This window comes from Hyperoodon ampullatus, assembly GCF_949752795.1.
Source record: "Hyperoodon ampullatus genome assembly, chromosome: 10".
NCBI lineage: Eukaryota > Metazoa > Chordata > Mammalia > Artiodactyla > Ziphiidae > Hyperoodon > Hyperoodon ampullatus.
In genome coordinates this window covers 42357982-42371102 of record NC_136923.1, presented here as the reverse complement: position 1 = coordinate 42371102, position 13121 = coordinate 42357982, and the positions used below count along the sequence as shown (strand labels likewise).

Here is a 13121-nt window from a genome sequence, read left to right as displayed (position 1 = left end):
CCAGCTTTTCTCGGGGCTTCTCTCTCTGGAAGGTTCTGTTCACCATGTCCCAAACCCCACTTAAAGTGACTGGGAGTGCCTAAGTCTCCTGTTTAAATCAAAGTTGAGTCCATCGCTGAAGTCATTTCCTCCTGCCCCTGCCCCACGAGTCCTCTCTGCTGGTGCATGGTGGGTGTGGGGTCTGAGCTGAACTTGGCCTGGGGTTCCTGACCCATTCTCCAGCTCTCAGAACTGGTCAGACCAGGCTTGTGAACGACGAGATGAAGCTTCGAGGTGGTGTGGCTTGGCTTAGTCACCAGGCTAGCTGGAGGGCTGGCTGGGCCCAGCACTCAGACCCACAGTCACCCTGCCCGGCGCCCTCTCCCTTGTCCCCAGCCAAGGTGGGCTGCTTTGTCAGATGCTCTACTCACTGTGGAAGTACCTGGGTCCTGACTGCCCAGTGAACAGGGCACAAAAAGGCCATCAAAGGTGAGCCCTCTGTGGTGGGAGAAGAGGGCCACAGAGAACAGAAGATTATCTCCTTCTCGTCCTGGAAAAGGACAGAGGATTCATTTGCCCCAGAGGGAGGCAGCTCACAGGTGTCAGGTGCAGGCTGAGCAGCAGGAAGTGGGCACATGGGGTGTGGGGAATCTGGTAGGTGGGGAGGGGGGACCAAGAGGTGGGCAAAGAGCAGATTCATGAATTATGCCTGTTTATACTTGAGTTACCAAAGACTTCTGTTAAGAAGCCCCAGTTTTTAAAAGTGGTTCCTACCCTGATTTATGATCATTAGTAAACATATCTGCAGGTGAGGCAGAAGCTCTTATTGATATAAACAAAGACAGGCTGTCAGCTAAGGAGTGAGCCCTATAGGCTGATGCACAACCCTGTGTTTTGGTCATGGCGTTGACATTACCCAGCATCTGGGCTCTGGCCATCCGTAGACAAACAGCACTGCAGGCCCTCAGGAGGTGGGTTCTGTTCCCTGGATTAGCTTCAATTCTGATTCTTAGGGTGATGTTTTGAGCTGTTGAGAGGCCTGGCTGAGTGAAGGGCTTTGTTATTGCCCAGACAGAAGGGCCAGGAGGCAAGTGCAGCTGGAGGCCCCTCTGAAATGGCTGAGTTCTGGAGCAGCCCTGGACTCAACGGGGCAGGAAGGGACAGGAGCATGATGGAGGAGGCTGGCTGGGATCTTGGGTGGGCCCCTGGGTGCCCCGACCTCCTTTTCCTGGGAGGACTCGAGGGCCTCACAGGGTCTGGCCAGGGCATCCCAGCTCATGGTCACCCATGACACGTGGCCCCAGGCTGGGCACAGGGGGGCCATGTCTCTCCCTGAGCAGAAGTTGGGATCCTCTCTCGCCTGGGAAATTCTCCACAGGAGGCCTGGAACCAACTGTGCCCCCAGGAGAGGCCAATGGTCTCCTGAGCGTTTAAAACTTTGGCATACTGTCCCTCTGGGTGTGAGGACAATGGAAACGTTGCTTGAGCCCTTATAAGCCACACGGCTAAGAGTGACGTGCATGGTGCTGAGTACGAGGAACAACCCAGCTCCAAGGAGCAGCCAAGGGCCCGTTGCACAGTGGATCTTGATAGCTTCAGAGCAGCTGTTTTTTGGTTTTTTTTGGGTTTTGTAAGTGCTTTATGTGACAGGAGAGGAAGAGTAGTGTTTCCTGTGGGTAATGGGAAACTATTAAAATCCAGGTGCTTGAGGCTACGGGAAATCACTTCCATCGTAGATCACAGGCCGGTCAACCGTTAAGTGGTAAAATACTTTCTTGGAGACAAACCTGAGGAAACAGAAATGGAAAAGGAGGTGTTACCTTGAGGGCTAAAAGCCCGAGGGGCAGCAGCTGCAGTGACCTGGCACGGCGAGTCTTTGTGCAGAGACCTCTGCTCGGAGGCTGGGGCCTCTTGCAGAATGTGTGGACTCTTCCAGGCCCCCTCAACCTCACTTCCTGTCTGTCTAGCAGAGACATCTCCCTGCAAAGTATCAGGGGTCTTGGGACACCGCCACAGACTTTCCTGGGGCTTGGGTGCAGAAAGGCCCATTTGGTCTCACACTGTGAAGCCCCGCCCCCGCTTGCCTTGCTGCTCTGAAGCAGTCCCGGGGGTCTCCGGGGTCTAGGTGGTCTGGACTGCACTGGGGAAGTGAACGGAGCATATAAGGTGGAAGTGAGCCTGGATTTCATTCTGACTGGGCATCTAAATCCATTTTGCCGTCCATGCTCTGGAAATCTCGAGTAGGCCCGAGATGACCTCAGTGGATTAAGGACAGAGTGTATCACTGCACCACGGCCGCTTCTAATGATAACTGGGGGCCGGCCTGGGGCTGCACTCTGCCCTCAACACACCTCTACCAGCCTCTCCGTCAACACTCAGTGGGGCTCCATGAGGTAGTAAAAATGCTGGCTGCCACTGTAGAGGAAACTGGGGTTCAACTAAAACCCACAGAGGGAAGAGCAGAGCCTGTGCCTGGCTGGCCTCCATCCAGTCTCCTAACCGCTGCCCCAGAGGGGCTGAGGCCCACGTCCAGTCCGAAAGCAGCTCTCTGGACACGCTGGGCCTGTGCCCAAGAGTCCTGCTAACTCAAGGTGTGTTCATGTTCATGGCGGGGGGGGGGGTTGGGGGGAGGGGCAGGAGTGGGGCAAGGTGGGAAGCCCATTCTTCTAACCTCTCCCTTGGTGGATGCCCATGGCCACAAGCCCTGGGAGTTCAAGGCCTGGAGGTGGTGAGGAGGTGGCACTCTAGCTTTCCCCTAGAGTGTCCTATTAAGTTATTCCCAGCCTATGAAGTGGGCTTGGAAGGGCGCCCATGTGGAGGGATGCAGCCGCTAGCTCAAGGGCCCGCTCAGAGAGGATGTGGCTGGATGCTGACAAGACAGGTCTTATAAAAGAGGCAAGCCCCAATTAAGGGCTTACGCTGAAGCAGAAGGCATAAAAGGGACAGGTGCCCAGCAACCTGTCTCACGTCTCCATGACGTAGGCCCCTGGCTCACAGCAGATGCTCAGCCAATGGTGGTCCTCTGTCCTACTTCCTTTCTTGGCCGCCCCTCCAGCCTTATCTCCCTACATCCCCATCCTCCTGCCCCCCAAGCCCTACACTCCGGGATCTGCATCTGGTGCTTTGAAACAGTGCTTCCCAAAGATGGTACCTGCTGCTCCACTCCCATGACAGGAGGGCCCAGGGCCTCACCTCACAGCTCCTGATTATCTCAAACTTTAGCCTTCATTCCTTCGCTTCTCTCTCATCCATCCATCCATCCATCCACCTAATCCTTCCACTATATTTACTGAGCTCTTCTCTGGTCTGTGCAGTGGGAATCTGGACAGCAGAGAGGCAGAAGAGCGTCCCGGGTAAGAGAGTAGAGTCTGAAGCCTGGCCACCTGGGTTCAAATCCAGCTCCACCACCAGCTGTGTGACTTGGGATTGTCACTCTTCTATCCTTCTGGTCCTCAGTCCCTTAGTAGTAACACGAGGAGAAAAACAGTCCCTATTGCATGAGGCTGATGTGGGGCTGAAGTGAATAAGTAAGAGCGGAGGGTGGAGAACACACCCGACATGTGGCGAGACTCTGTAAGTATTAGCCTGTGTGTTACACAGTCTATAACAGACACTGGAACACCAAAGCATAGGTCTAAAATCAAAGAACTACTGATAATAAGCTACTGATAATTAAATAACTTCTTTTAAACATCCACCTCTGTTCTTGGGACCAGGTGCCAGGTGGATTCATCTTGATGCTGATGAATGAGGTGGCCCCTACCTGGAAAAGGTGTTGTCGAAGATGAGCATGTAGATGCCTGGTGTGCGGACCTTGAGCTGGCCCTGGATGTTCTCCTTGTGGGAATTGCATCGGGTTGTGGGAATGAGCACCTGGGAGACAAAGCAGATAGGAAAAGTGAAACAGAAGCTGAGAGGGCACCATGGATCCTCTGGGCAGACTCTATCTTGGGTAAGGAAACTGAGGCCCAGGGAAGCTGAGTGCCTGCCTTGTCTAAGGTCACAGCTGAGCAGGGTTGGGGCTGAGATCAGCCCCCAGGATCGGTGGGGTACCTTCCACATGCCCTGGGTTTGTCGATAACTTGAGATAGTGGGGAGGCTGTAGACACGAGTTTCATCCAGAATCATGAATTGGTCAGCATCCCAAAAGAATGGTCCTCCAGCCTCCTCTGACCATGGCCAGTGCCAGAACGCTCCACCATCCAGAGGAACAGCCCCTTTCTGGCTTCAGGAAGGTGAGGCTTATTCTAGGTGAAATCCTGCCTGGCTCTTTCCTTTGCGCTGGTGCTGCTACCCTTGGGGGTCTCACAGGACAGGCCAAGCTCTCTTTCCACATCTCTCGAGCACTTTGTGAAGCTGCTGGGCCCACTTTCTTCCAGGCTGACCACCCCTGGCTCCACCCGTGGCTTCTCACTTGGCCCCAGTCGGTCCATATGCCTCAGAGCCCTTTCATCTTTCCAAGTCTCCTGCTTCCTCTCTATCCCCTCTGAGAATGAGAAATTAATCCCAGGAGACATTTATTTTCTAAGGACATGTTCTAAGGGCCTCACTGTCAGAGGCCAAATCTGAGCAAATGGTGTGAGCTGGACAGGGCCAGGGCTTGGGTCTATGGATGGCCAACCTCTTTCCCATGGACAGAGTCTTCAACCTGTTAGCCAGCTAAGATACTTTAAAACTGAAGATATGACAGGAATTAACACAAGAGCCAACCAAAATTAAAAACATTTTTTTGAAGGGACAAGCACTTAGAGGGTCTTGTCTCATTAAGCATCCATAAGCCTCCCATTTGGGACTACACATATATGGTCACGAAGACCATGTAACATCTTAGCAACGGGTTCCTAAGGTGGTGAGCTGCCCCACAATGTAAAAATCTTCATTCTCTACAAAATTAAATGTTGCTCCTTTTTTGGAAATTCAATTTTTGTTAAATTTAGTTTTAATTTTTTCCTATTAAACATTTTTCAACCTGTGCAAAATGACTGACTCCAAAATAGTTATAAAGATGTGATTACTTTTTCAACTCAAACTTGAATACAGCTCCTATTTCTTGAAAAACTACATGGTGGCCACAAAGTTCCCAAAGTGACGTAAGTTCCCACAAAAGGCTCTGCTGCCCTTAAGGATCTTGTGGTTTAATGGTGACAACAGATAAAAAAACATTCAATTATGTTGGGTGAGACTGTCACGAGAGGTCTACCAGGGAGGGGTGCCTATCCCAGCCTCTAGGTGGGGGAAAGGAGAGGCAGAATCAGAGAAGACTTCCTGGAGGAGGCAACACTGAGCTTGGACAATTTAGCTAGTTATAGGGAGGTCTGGCAGCTCCAGGTAGTGGGGACAACATATTCAAAAGCACGGGAGAACGGCTAAGATTTACCCTCTCAAGTAACAACCGAAACCGACAAAATATACAAAACAGTTTTTAAGACACTGTACATCAGGCAATGATGGACAGTGATCTGTGAGAGAACAAGGTGAGCCCTGCAATTGCCCTAGTTTACTGCTTTGAGAGGAACAGAGAACAATAAGCAGATGGAACAAATAAAAAACAGTAAGATGAGAGACTCAAACCTAACCTTATTGACAATCACGTTAAATGTAAGTAGGCTAAACATCCCAATTGAAAGGCAGGTATTATCAGGTTGGATAAAAGCAAGCCCCAACTCCATCATGCCTACAAGAAATACAATTTAAATGTAAAGATATAAAGAAGTTAAAAGGATGTAAGAAGGGCCTCCCTGGTGGCGCAGTGGTTGAGAGTCCGCCTGCCGATGCAGGGGATACGGGTTCGTGCCCCGGTCTGGGAGGATCCCATATGCCGCGGAGCGGCTGGGCCCGTGAGCCATGGCTGCTGAGCCTGTGCATCCGGAGCCTGTGCTCCGCAACGGGAGAGGCCACAACAGTGAGAGGCCCGCGTACCACAAAAAAAAAAAAAAAGGATGTAAGAAGATATACCATGCTAACACTAGTCAAAAGAAAGAGGGATTGACTATATTAATATCAAAGTAGATTTTTACATCAAAGAATGTGGCCAGGCACAGTTTCATAATGATAAAGATGTCAGTTTCATCAAGGGGACAGAACAATCCTAAACATTTATGCCCCTAATGACAGAGCTTCAACACACATGAAGCAAAAAGTGGTAGAGTTACAAGGAGAAATAGAATAAATTCATAATTACAGTTGGATATTTGAATGTCCCTCAATAATTGATGAAATAAGTAGACAGGAACTCAGTAAGGAAATAGAAGAACACTATCAACTGACTTGATCTAACTGATATGTATAGAACACTCCACCCAACAATAGCAGAACACACATGCTTTTCAAGTGTACTTGAAACATTCACCAGGTAGGCCATATTCTAGGCCATTAAAAAAAAAAACCCAAAACTTACATTTAAAAGGATTCAAACTATACAAAGTGCATTTTCTGACAATGGAATTAAGTAAGAAAAAAAAAAAGCAGTTGCCTGGAAAATCCCAAAATATTTGGAAGCTAAATAACATATGGGTCAGAGAGAAGTCAAGAGGGAGATCCCAAAGGCATGGGAGAGACAGACAGAGCACACAGCATGTTCCTGACACCACAGTACATGTGCTCTGGCTGGAAGTTGGTGGTGGTGAGGGAGTAGGATGGGCCCAAGACAAGCCTGGAGGGGACAAAGATGCATGAGGACCTACTATGCGTGGGCTCTGTGGCAGCTACTTCTTATCTCATCAAGTTACATTCATGTTCTACAATATTCTAATTCCACTGGGGACTGAGAATCCTGGGAGGCTGGGTGGTTGGGTCTGTTTCCGTGATGCATAACCTAAAAATTCTGAGCCTGGCCTAAGATACTTCAGCAACCACATGTAGGAGGAAGTGCTGGGGAGAAAGTCTTGCTGTTTACACAGGGACGCCTGTGTGCCCCGCACCTCAACCTTCCCACACACTACTTTGATTACAAAGCAAAACCCAAGAGCTTGTTAAGGCAGATCCTCTGAAGAGGACATGTGTAAGATAATACTCTTCATTTCTTTAAACAGTCTACTCTATGGACTTTTGGTTCATTCCAGCTGCTGTTTTCTCTACCACAGTCAAAATCTGTAAGACTGATTTTAAAATCAATCAATCAAAACGTCTAGGGGAGATTAACGAAAGCTCTGGTGTCAAAGCCCATACAGCAGAGGTGACAGGAGATGACAGGGGTCTCAGGTAACCCTGAGCGAGACAGGTCTCTGCTGTGTGAGCTCTGGGGGCGTCTCCCATCAGCCTCCAGTGCTTGGGCGCCCATGACCTGATTTATGTGATATGTCTGCAGAACAGTCCAAGTTGGTTTTACTGCTTTCTCGAGGGACTCTAGTGACCTGGCGGCCTGGTACAGAGCCAGGGTTCTATGTTAAATGGAAAAAGTCAGTCTCAAAAGGCCACATGTTGCATGATTCCATTCACATGAAATGTCCAGAACAGGGAATCTGTAAGGACAGAAGGTAGGTTGGTGGCTGCTGGGTAGAGGTTGGGGAGTGACTGCTAATGGGCACAGGATTCCTTTTTGTTTTGGGGGATGATGAGAATGATCTGAAATCAGACAGTGGTGATGGTGACACAACTCTGTGAATAATACTGAAATAACAGTGAATTGCACATTTGAAATGGGTGAATTATATGGTGTGTAAATTATACCTCAATAAAGCTGTTTAAAAAATAAAGTCAAGGGTCCTTGCTCCCAGTAGCCTCAGGCAGGCCTCTGAGCTTCTCTGGCCAAAGAGAGAGGCAGGGCCTAGGTCTTCTTCCCTGATGTGTCCTGGGCTTCAGGGCAGCAGTCTGCACACGGGTAGTCTCAGGTCCTTGATTTACCACTTCTTTCGTCAAGTGCTTCCCAAAGTCACAGTCTCTAATCTCAGTGTCGAGGAATGGCCTTGATAGAGGAGGTCCCTCTGAAGAGAGGGTGGTCCCGGGTGGGAGTGTCTGACATGTCCCTAGAGGTGGGACTGGCCTTCCATGCTGTTCCCTCCACCTGTATGCTTTTCCTCTAACCCATGTCCCCCTGCCATCCCCTCCCCACAGCTTTTCTTGGTTTGGCCCAGGAGTCTCCTGCCCTGATCACTGCTCCCCAGGTTAGGTGCCTGCCCCCCACCCCCACGTGCCACCCCACCATGACAGTCACCACCTGGAATCACAGTTGTTTCTTTTTTTCTTTTTTCCCCCCACAGTTGTTTTTTTAATAAGGTCTCCCTCTGATCACACCATGAGCTCCTCAAGGGCAGATCCCATGCTGTTCCTTCTCTCTTTATCCCCAGTGGGCCTGCCCTAGAGAGCCCAGTATACAGCGTACAGTAAATGGTTGTGAGCAGAGTGCAAGTACACAGCATAGCTCCTCATGCCTGAACCTCCACAATCACGAAACCTGAGTGTTGCAATTTGCACTATGTCCCATTGTTCCCAATAAGGTCCAGTCTGGTCGGGGCATCATACGGGGAGTCCCCAGGATAGATGCTAAAGGTGTGAGCCTGGACGTAAGTTCTCCAGGTTGATGTCTGTACGGGACCTCAGGCAGACATAACAGCCATCCCCACAGCTGGCTGGTGACAGTCGGGCCTGTGACGGCAGAGGAGCACCTGAGCATCCTTCTCACCCACCCTGCAGATGGGCTCCTTCTGCCCCCTGGCGTCCACTGTGGGAAAGACAATGGTAACCACATCCTTCAGGCAACAAGGGAGCCAGAGATGAGGATGGCTCCTGGGCGTCCCTGAGCTCCTGATTCCTGGGAGGAACCACACAGGTCTCCCAGGGCCAGGAGGATTAGGCTGGTGAGTGACTGAGCAAGGAGAGAGGCGTAGAGACCGGATCTAGTCACCTCCCTCTCTCCCTCCCACAAATATCCACCAGTATCTAAGGTGGGCAGACACAGTGCGAGGCGCTCGGTGGGCGCTGGGAACAGGAGGTGAACAGCGAAGGTGCTGGTGCTGAGCTCCAGGTGGTGCAGCTGGTTGCTAGCGCAGAGCTGAGGAGCACGCTGCTTAAGCTGCTGCCCAACAAACTGCCCAGGCAGGCCGCTCTGCACCCAAGTTTCCTCATCAGCAAAGTGGGACTAAGACCTGCCTCATGGACCGAGACAGGTGGCAGCAGTGAGCCTGAATCCACTCTCTGACCACAAGCCCAGGACCTCCCGGGTGGACGTTCAGAACCGCTCGGGAAGGAAGGGCTCCAAGGCTACATGTGTGGTGTGGCTGTGAGCCTCCAAAAGGAAAGGAGGGGCAGAGCAGTCTTTAAATGAGCACGAGCGCGAGACTCCAATAACCAAGGCCAGCTCAGGGGGGCTGGGATTAAATCTAAGGAGTGACTCTGAAGAGGACAGAAACGACAGAGCAATCTCTATAACAGGCAGATACCACCAGGACAGGGATGGCAGGAGAGCAAACACAGGTGGACACACGTCCCCCCATGTGGATACCGAAGCTGGAGCGGCGACCTGTGTGCCCAGCATGCCCGAGCCTGGCCCTCCTGGGGCTCTGGGCCTTCCCCAGCCCTCACCGCGAGCCCCTTAGGACACCCAGAGGACCACAAGCGTGAGGGACTAGTGGATGTCATCGCAGAGACTTCACAGAAGGCTTCTTTCACACAACTTCAAATTGCTCCTCTCTAGCTTCATTCTTAGAAAATGGAGATTTTGTATTAAAAGTCTAGGATCTACCCAGCGCTCCAATCCAGCCTGTGTGACTGTCCTCACTATTCCTTCCACTCACAGTGATTCAAATGGAACTCGTGTTTCCACCCAAACCAGCTCTCCCTCCATCATCCCCTGGCACCCTCCCTGCAGAGATTCAGGTGTGGAATTCAGACCCTCCCTCTTCCCCGGCCCACAATGAATCAGCCCCCACGGAGGCCTGTTCATTGTCCTGTGCTCTGCATCCTACTCCATCCTTTCTACTCTTCTTCCCCTTGAGCTAAACCAGTGGCTCTCAACCTTGATTGTCCACTGGGACCATCTAAGGATGCCTGGATCCCCCTTAGAGACTCTGGTTTAGTGGTCTGGGGTGTGGACTCAGAAGTGTGTTTTAAAAAGCTTCCCAGGGGGCTTCCCTGGTGGCGCAGTAGTTGAGAGTCCGCCTGCTGATGCAGGGGACACAGGTTCGTGCCCCGGTCCGGGAGGATCCCACATGCCCCAGAGTGGCTAGGCCCGTGAGCCATGGCCGCTGAGCCTGCGCGTCCAGAGCCTGTGCTCCACAACGGGAGAGGCGACAACAGTGAGAGGCCCGCGTACCGCAAAAAAAAAAAGCTTCCCAGGGCTTCCCTAGTGGTACAGTGGTTAAGAATCCGTCTGCCAATGCAGGGGCCATGGGTTTGAGCCCTGGTCCGGGAAGATCCCACATGCCGTGGAGCAACGAAGCCTGTGAGCCACAACTACTGAGCCTGCGCTCTAGAGCCTGTGAGCCACAACTACTGAAGCCCGCATGCCTAGAGCCCGTGCTCCGCAACAAGAGAAGCCACTGCGATGAGAAGCCCGTGCACCACAATGAAGAGTAGACCCCGCTTGCCGCAACTAGAGAAAGCACGTGCACAGCAATGAAGACCCAACACAGCCAAAAATAAATAAATAAATAAATAAATAAATAAATTTTAAAAAAAGCTTCCCAGGTGTTTCTAATGTGTGGTCAAGGTTGAGGACTATGGTCCCGGCCACTGTCAATGTCCCATGTTTAGAATGTCTTAGGAGTTTATGAACTGGTATCTGCCACGAAGACTTCCAGCCCAACCACCCAAGTGACACAATGGCTATGAGCCTCTACTGACCTTTCTGAGGGAGATGCTGAACACCCTAAGCTCATAACCAGAAGCAAAGATCTTGGTCCCCACCTCCCATGGTGACCCATTCTTGCTCGGCATGGCTCTGTTAAAAAAATGATCCTTAAACTGAGTCACTCATCTGTATTCCTTTCAGTTTCACCTACTGACCTATTCCAAGGTCAGTCTGAAGCTGACCCAGGAGTGGGCCTTCAGACATTAGAAGACAGCTCTCCTCCCCGAGGCTGGACAAGCCCGGGTGTGTTGCCTGCTCTGCATGATGCAGCCCAGGGGTTTTTCCCACTCTGGTCTCTCTGTGCCCCTCTCAGAACATCCCAGGTAAGGTCTGCCCGGGGAATCCTGCTGGCAGGGAGATGGCCTCACCTTACATTGATCCAGCGGCGTGTCCTCCGCCTCCCGGTACACCACACTGAAGGAGATACTCTTGGGGTCGGAGGAGAAGACCCAGCTGATGGTGAGGCCTGCCTCGGCCACAGTGATGGGGATGAGGCTATAGGTACTGGACCTCACAAACAGCTCCCTGTTGCCCTCCCCGAAGTTGGTGATCTCTTCCACCGTGAGGGGTAACCTTATCCTAAAATACGAATGCAGAGAGGGACTTGATCAAAGCAGGGAAAGCATTTGAGTCCACTGGCCAGGTTGCCTGTGACTCCGAGGTGACTGGAAACCCTGGAGGCTCTTGGGAGGACAAGCCCTGGGTCACCATGACTGACACGCTTAAACATGGGAGAATTCTTGATGTGCAGCTCACGCCATCAGATGTTTCCTGAGCACTTACTAGGTGCCTGGCATAGCTCTAGGCACTGGGGCCACAGAAGTAAAAAATACAGATGATAATCCTTGCCCACGAGGAGCTGGTGTGGTCCCCGCAAGCTGGCTGGAACTGAGAGGACGGCCTGGGCCGCTCTGTGCCCCTCAAGGACGGGAAGCGGGTGCCAAGGCCTCAGCTTTCTGCAGCTCTCCTGCAGCTGCCCTGCGGCTCAGCTGTCCACTCTTTCTCTCCCCTTTCTCCTTCCAGTTCCTCGCCTCCCGCTTTTACCTAATTAGCAGCAGAAGTAAGCACAGGCATCGTTTGAAACCTCCTGCCCTTTCGGTCAGTCGTCCCTCTTTTCAGCGGAAATCCGGGGCCTGCCAAAAAATTCCAAGCAGGCACCCTGACTTTTCATAAATGCAAACACCCCAGACTCTTTAATGCAGGGTAGTCTGAGGGCCCTGGGGAGACAGGCTTCTTGAGGCTGTGTCCCTATTCTAACTCTCATTAGCTGTATTAAGAGCCAGTTCCAAAAGTTTAGAGGGTTTAGGGACAGTGAGTTTCTCTGCAGGACCCAGAGAACCCGGTGCTGGTACCTGCCTCGCTTCTCATCTGCCGCAGGGCTCACCCTCACGTCAGCCTCAGGTTCCTCACCTGCAGACAGGGACAACCACGCCTGCCTCTGGCGGGTGTGACAATTACATTAGAAGATGAACCTGTGCTGAAGGGCAAAGTCTCCCTGATTAAGTGGTGCCTCCTCCTGCCGAGCAAATCCGGAGGCAGCAGGTGAGCGAGGGCCACGAGGGCAGGGCCTCCAGAGCGGGGCTGAAGCTCAGGAGTGTGCGGCCCTGGATGGTCCCGTCTCCTCTTCTCAACTGTGCAAGGGCTAACTCTGCTCGCCAGCTTCGGGTGTTGTCACAAGGGCTATGTGAGGAAGCGTGATGCTCCCGTCTACACACGAGGAAGCTAAGATTCAAAAAGACTAAGAACTCTATCCAGGTCCATACAGGTCTGATCCAAAGCCATTGCCTTTCTACTACACCAAACTGCCTTTCATGGACAAAAATATTACCGTCCCCTTTAACACAGGGGTGGAAACCAAAACTCAGAGAGGGTAGGTAACTTGCCCAAGATTGCACAGCAAATAAGTGGTGGTGCTAAGAATTCTGTTGGCTCCAAAGGCGTAGAGGTGGATGGGAATACTCCCAAGCTTTGCAAATGAGAAGACTAATCAATGATTAGAAAACCAAAATGCTCTAAGGAACAGCTCTGATATAGGTCATTCACCTGTGGAAAAATTTAATTCCATGGACCATTTTCCCATGTATTAATTTAAGCTTTATTGCTAATTATAGTAAAAAAAGGTCTTGTCCGATATTTACAATTTTCAAGAATCTGCAAGTAGGCAGAAGGGTCCATTTTGGAAAAGAGGTCTCTTACAACATTGAAATCTTGCTGCATTACTTACTCTGACAGGGTGCCCCACTAATGCTGGGTCATTCCATAATTTTACATTCCAGAATTCTCCCCTTGCACCGAGTTCCTTGGATTGTGCCTTTAATCTTTTTTACCTTTCTAGACCTCATCTGTTCAATGAGAG

The 13121-nt window shown here is 51.2% G+C and overlaps 1 protein-coding gene across 1 annotated transcript in view; it reads right to left on the bottom strand.

The window, feature by feature from the left end:
• Nucleotides 1-1655: 1655 nt before the first annotated feature.
• Nucleotides 1656-13121, bottom strand: part of FYCO1 (FYVE and coiled-coil domain autophagy adaptor 1) — a gene marked incomplete at its 5' end in the record, with an annotated part of 67899 nt that continues 56433 nt past the window's right edge. The window contains 3 exons of the mRNA XM_079713575.1: nucleotides 1656-1766; nucleotides 3743-3852; nucleotides 11134-11344. Coding sequence (XP_079569701.1) covers nucleotides 1691-1766; nucleotides 3743-3852; nucleotides 11134-11344 — 397 coding nt within the window. The 3' untranslated portion in view covers nucleotides 1656-1690. The remainder of the gene's footprint in view (nucleotides 1767-3742; nucleotides 3853-11133; nucleotides 11345-13121) is intronic.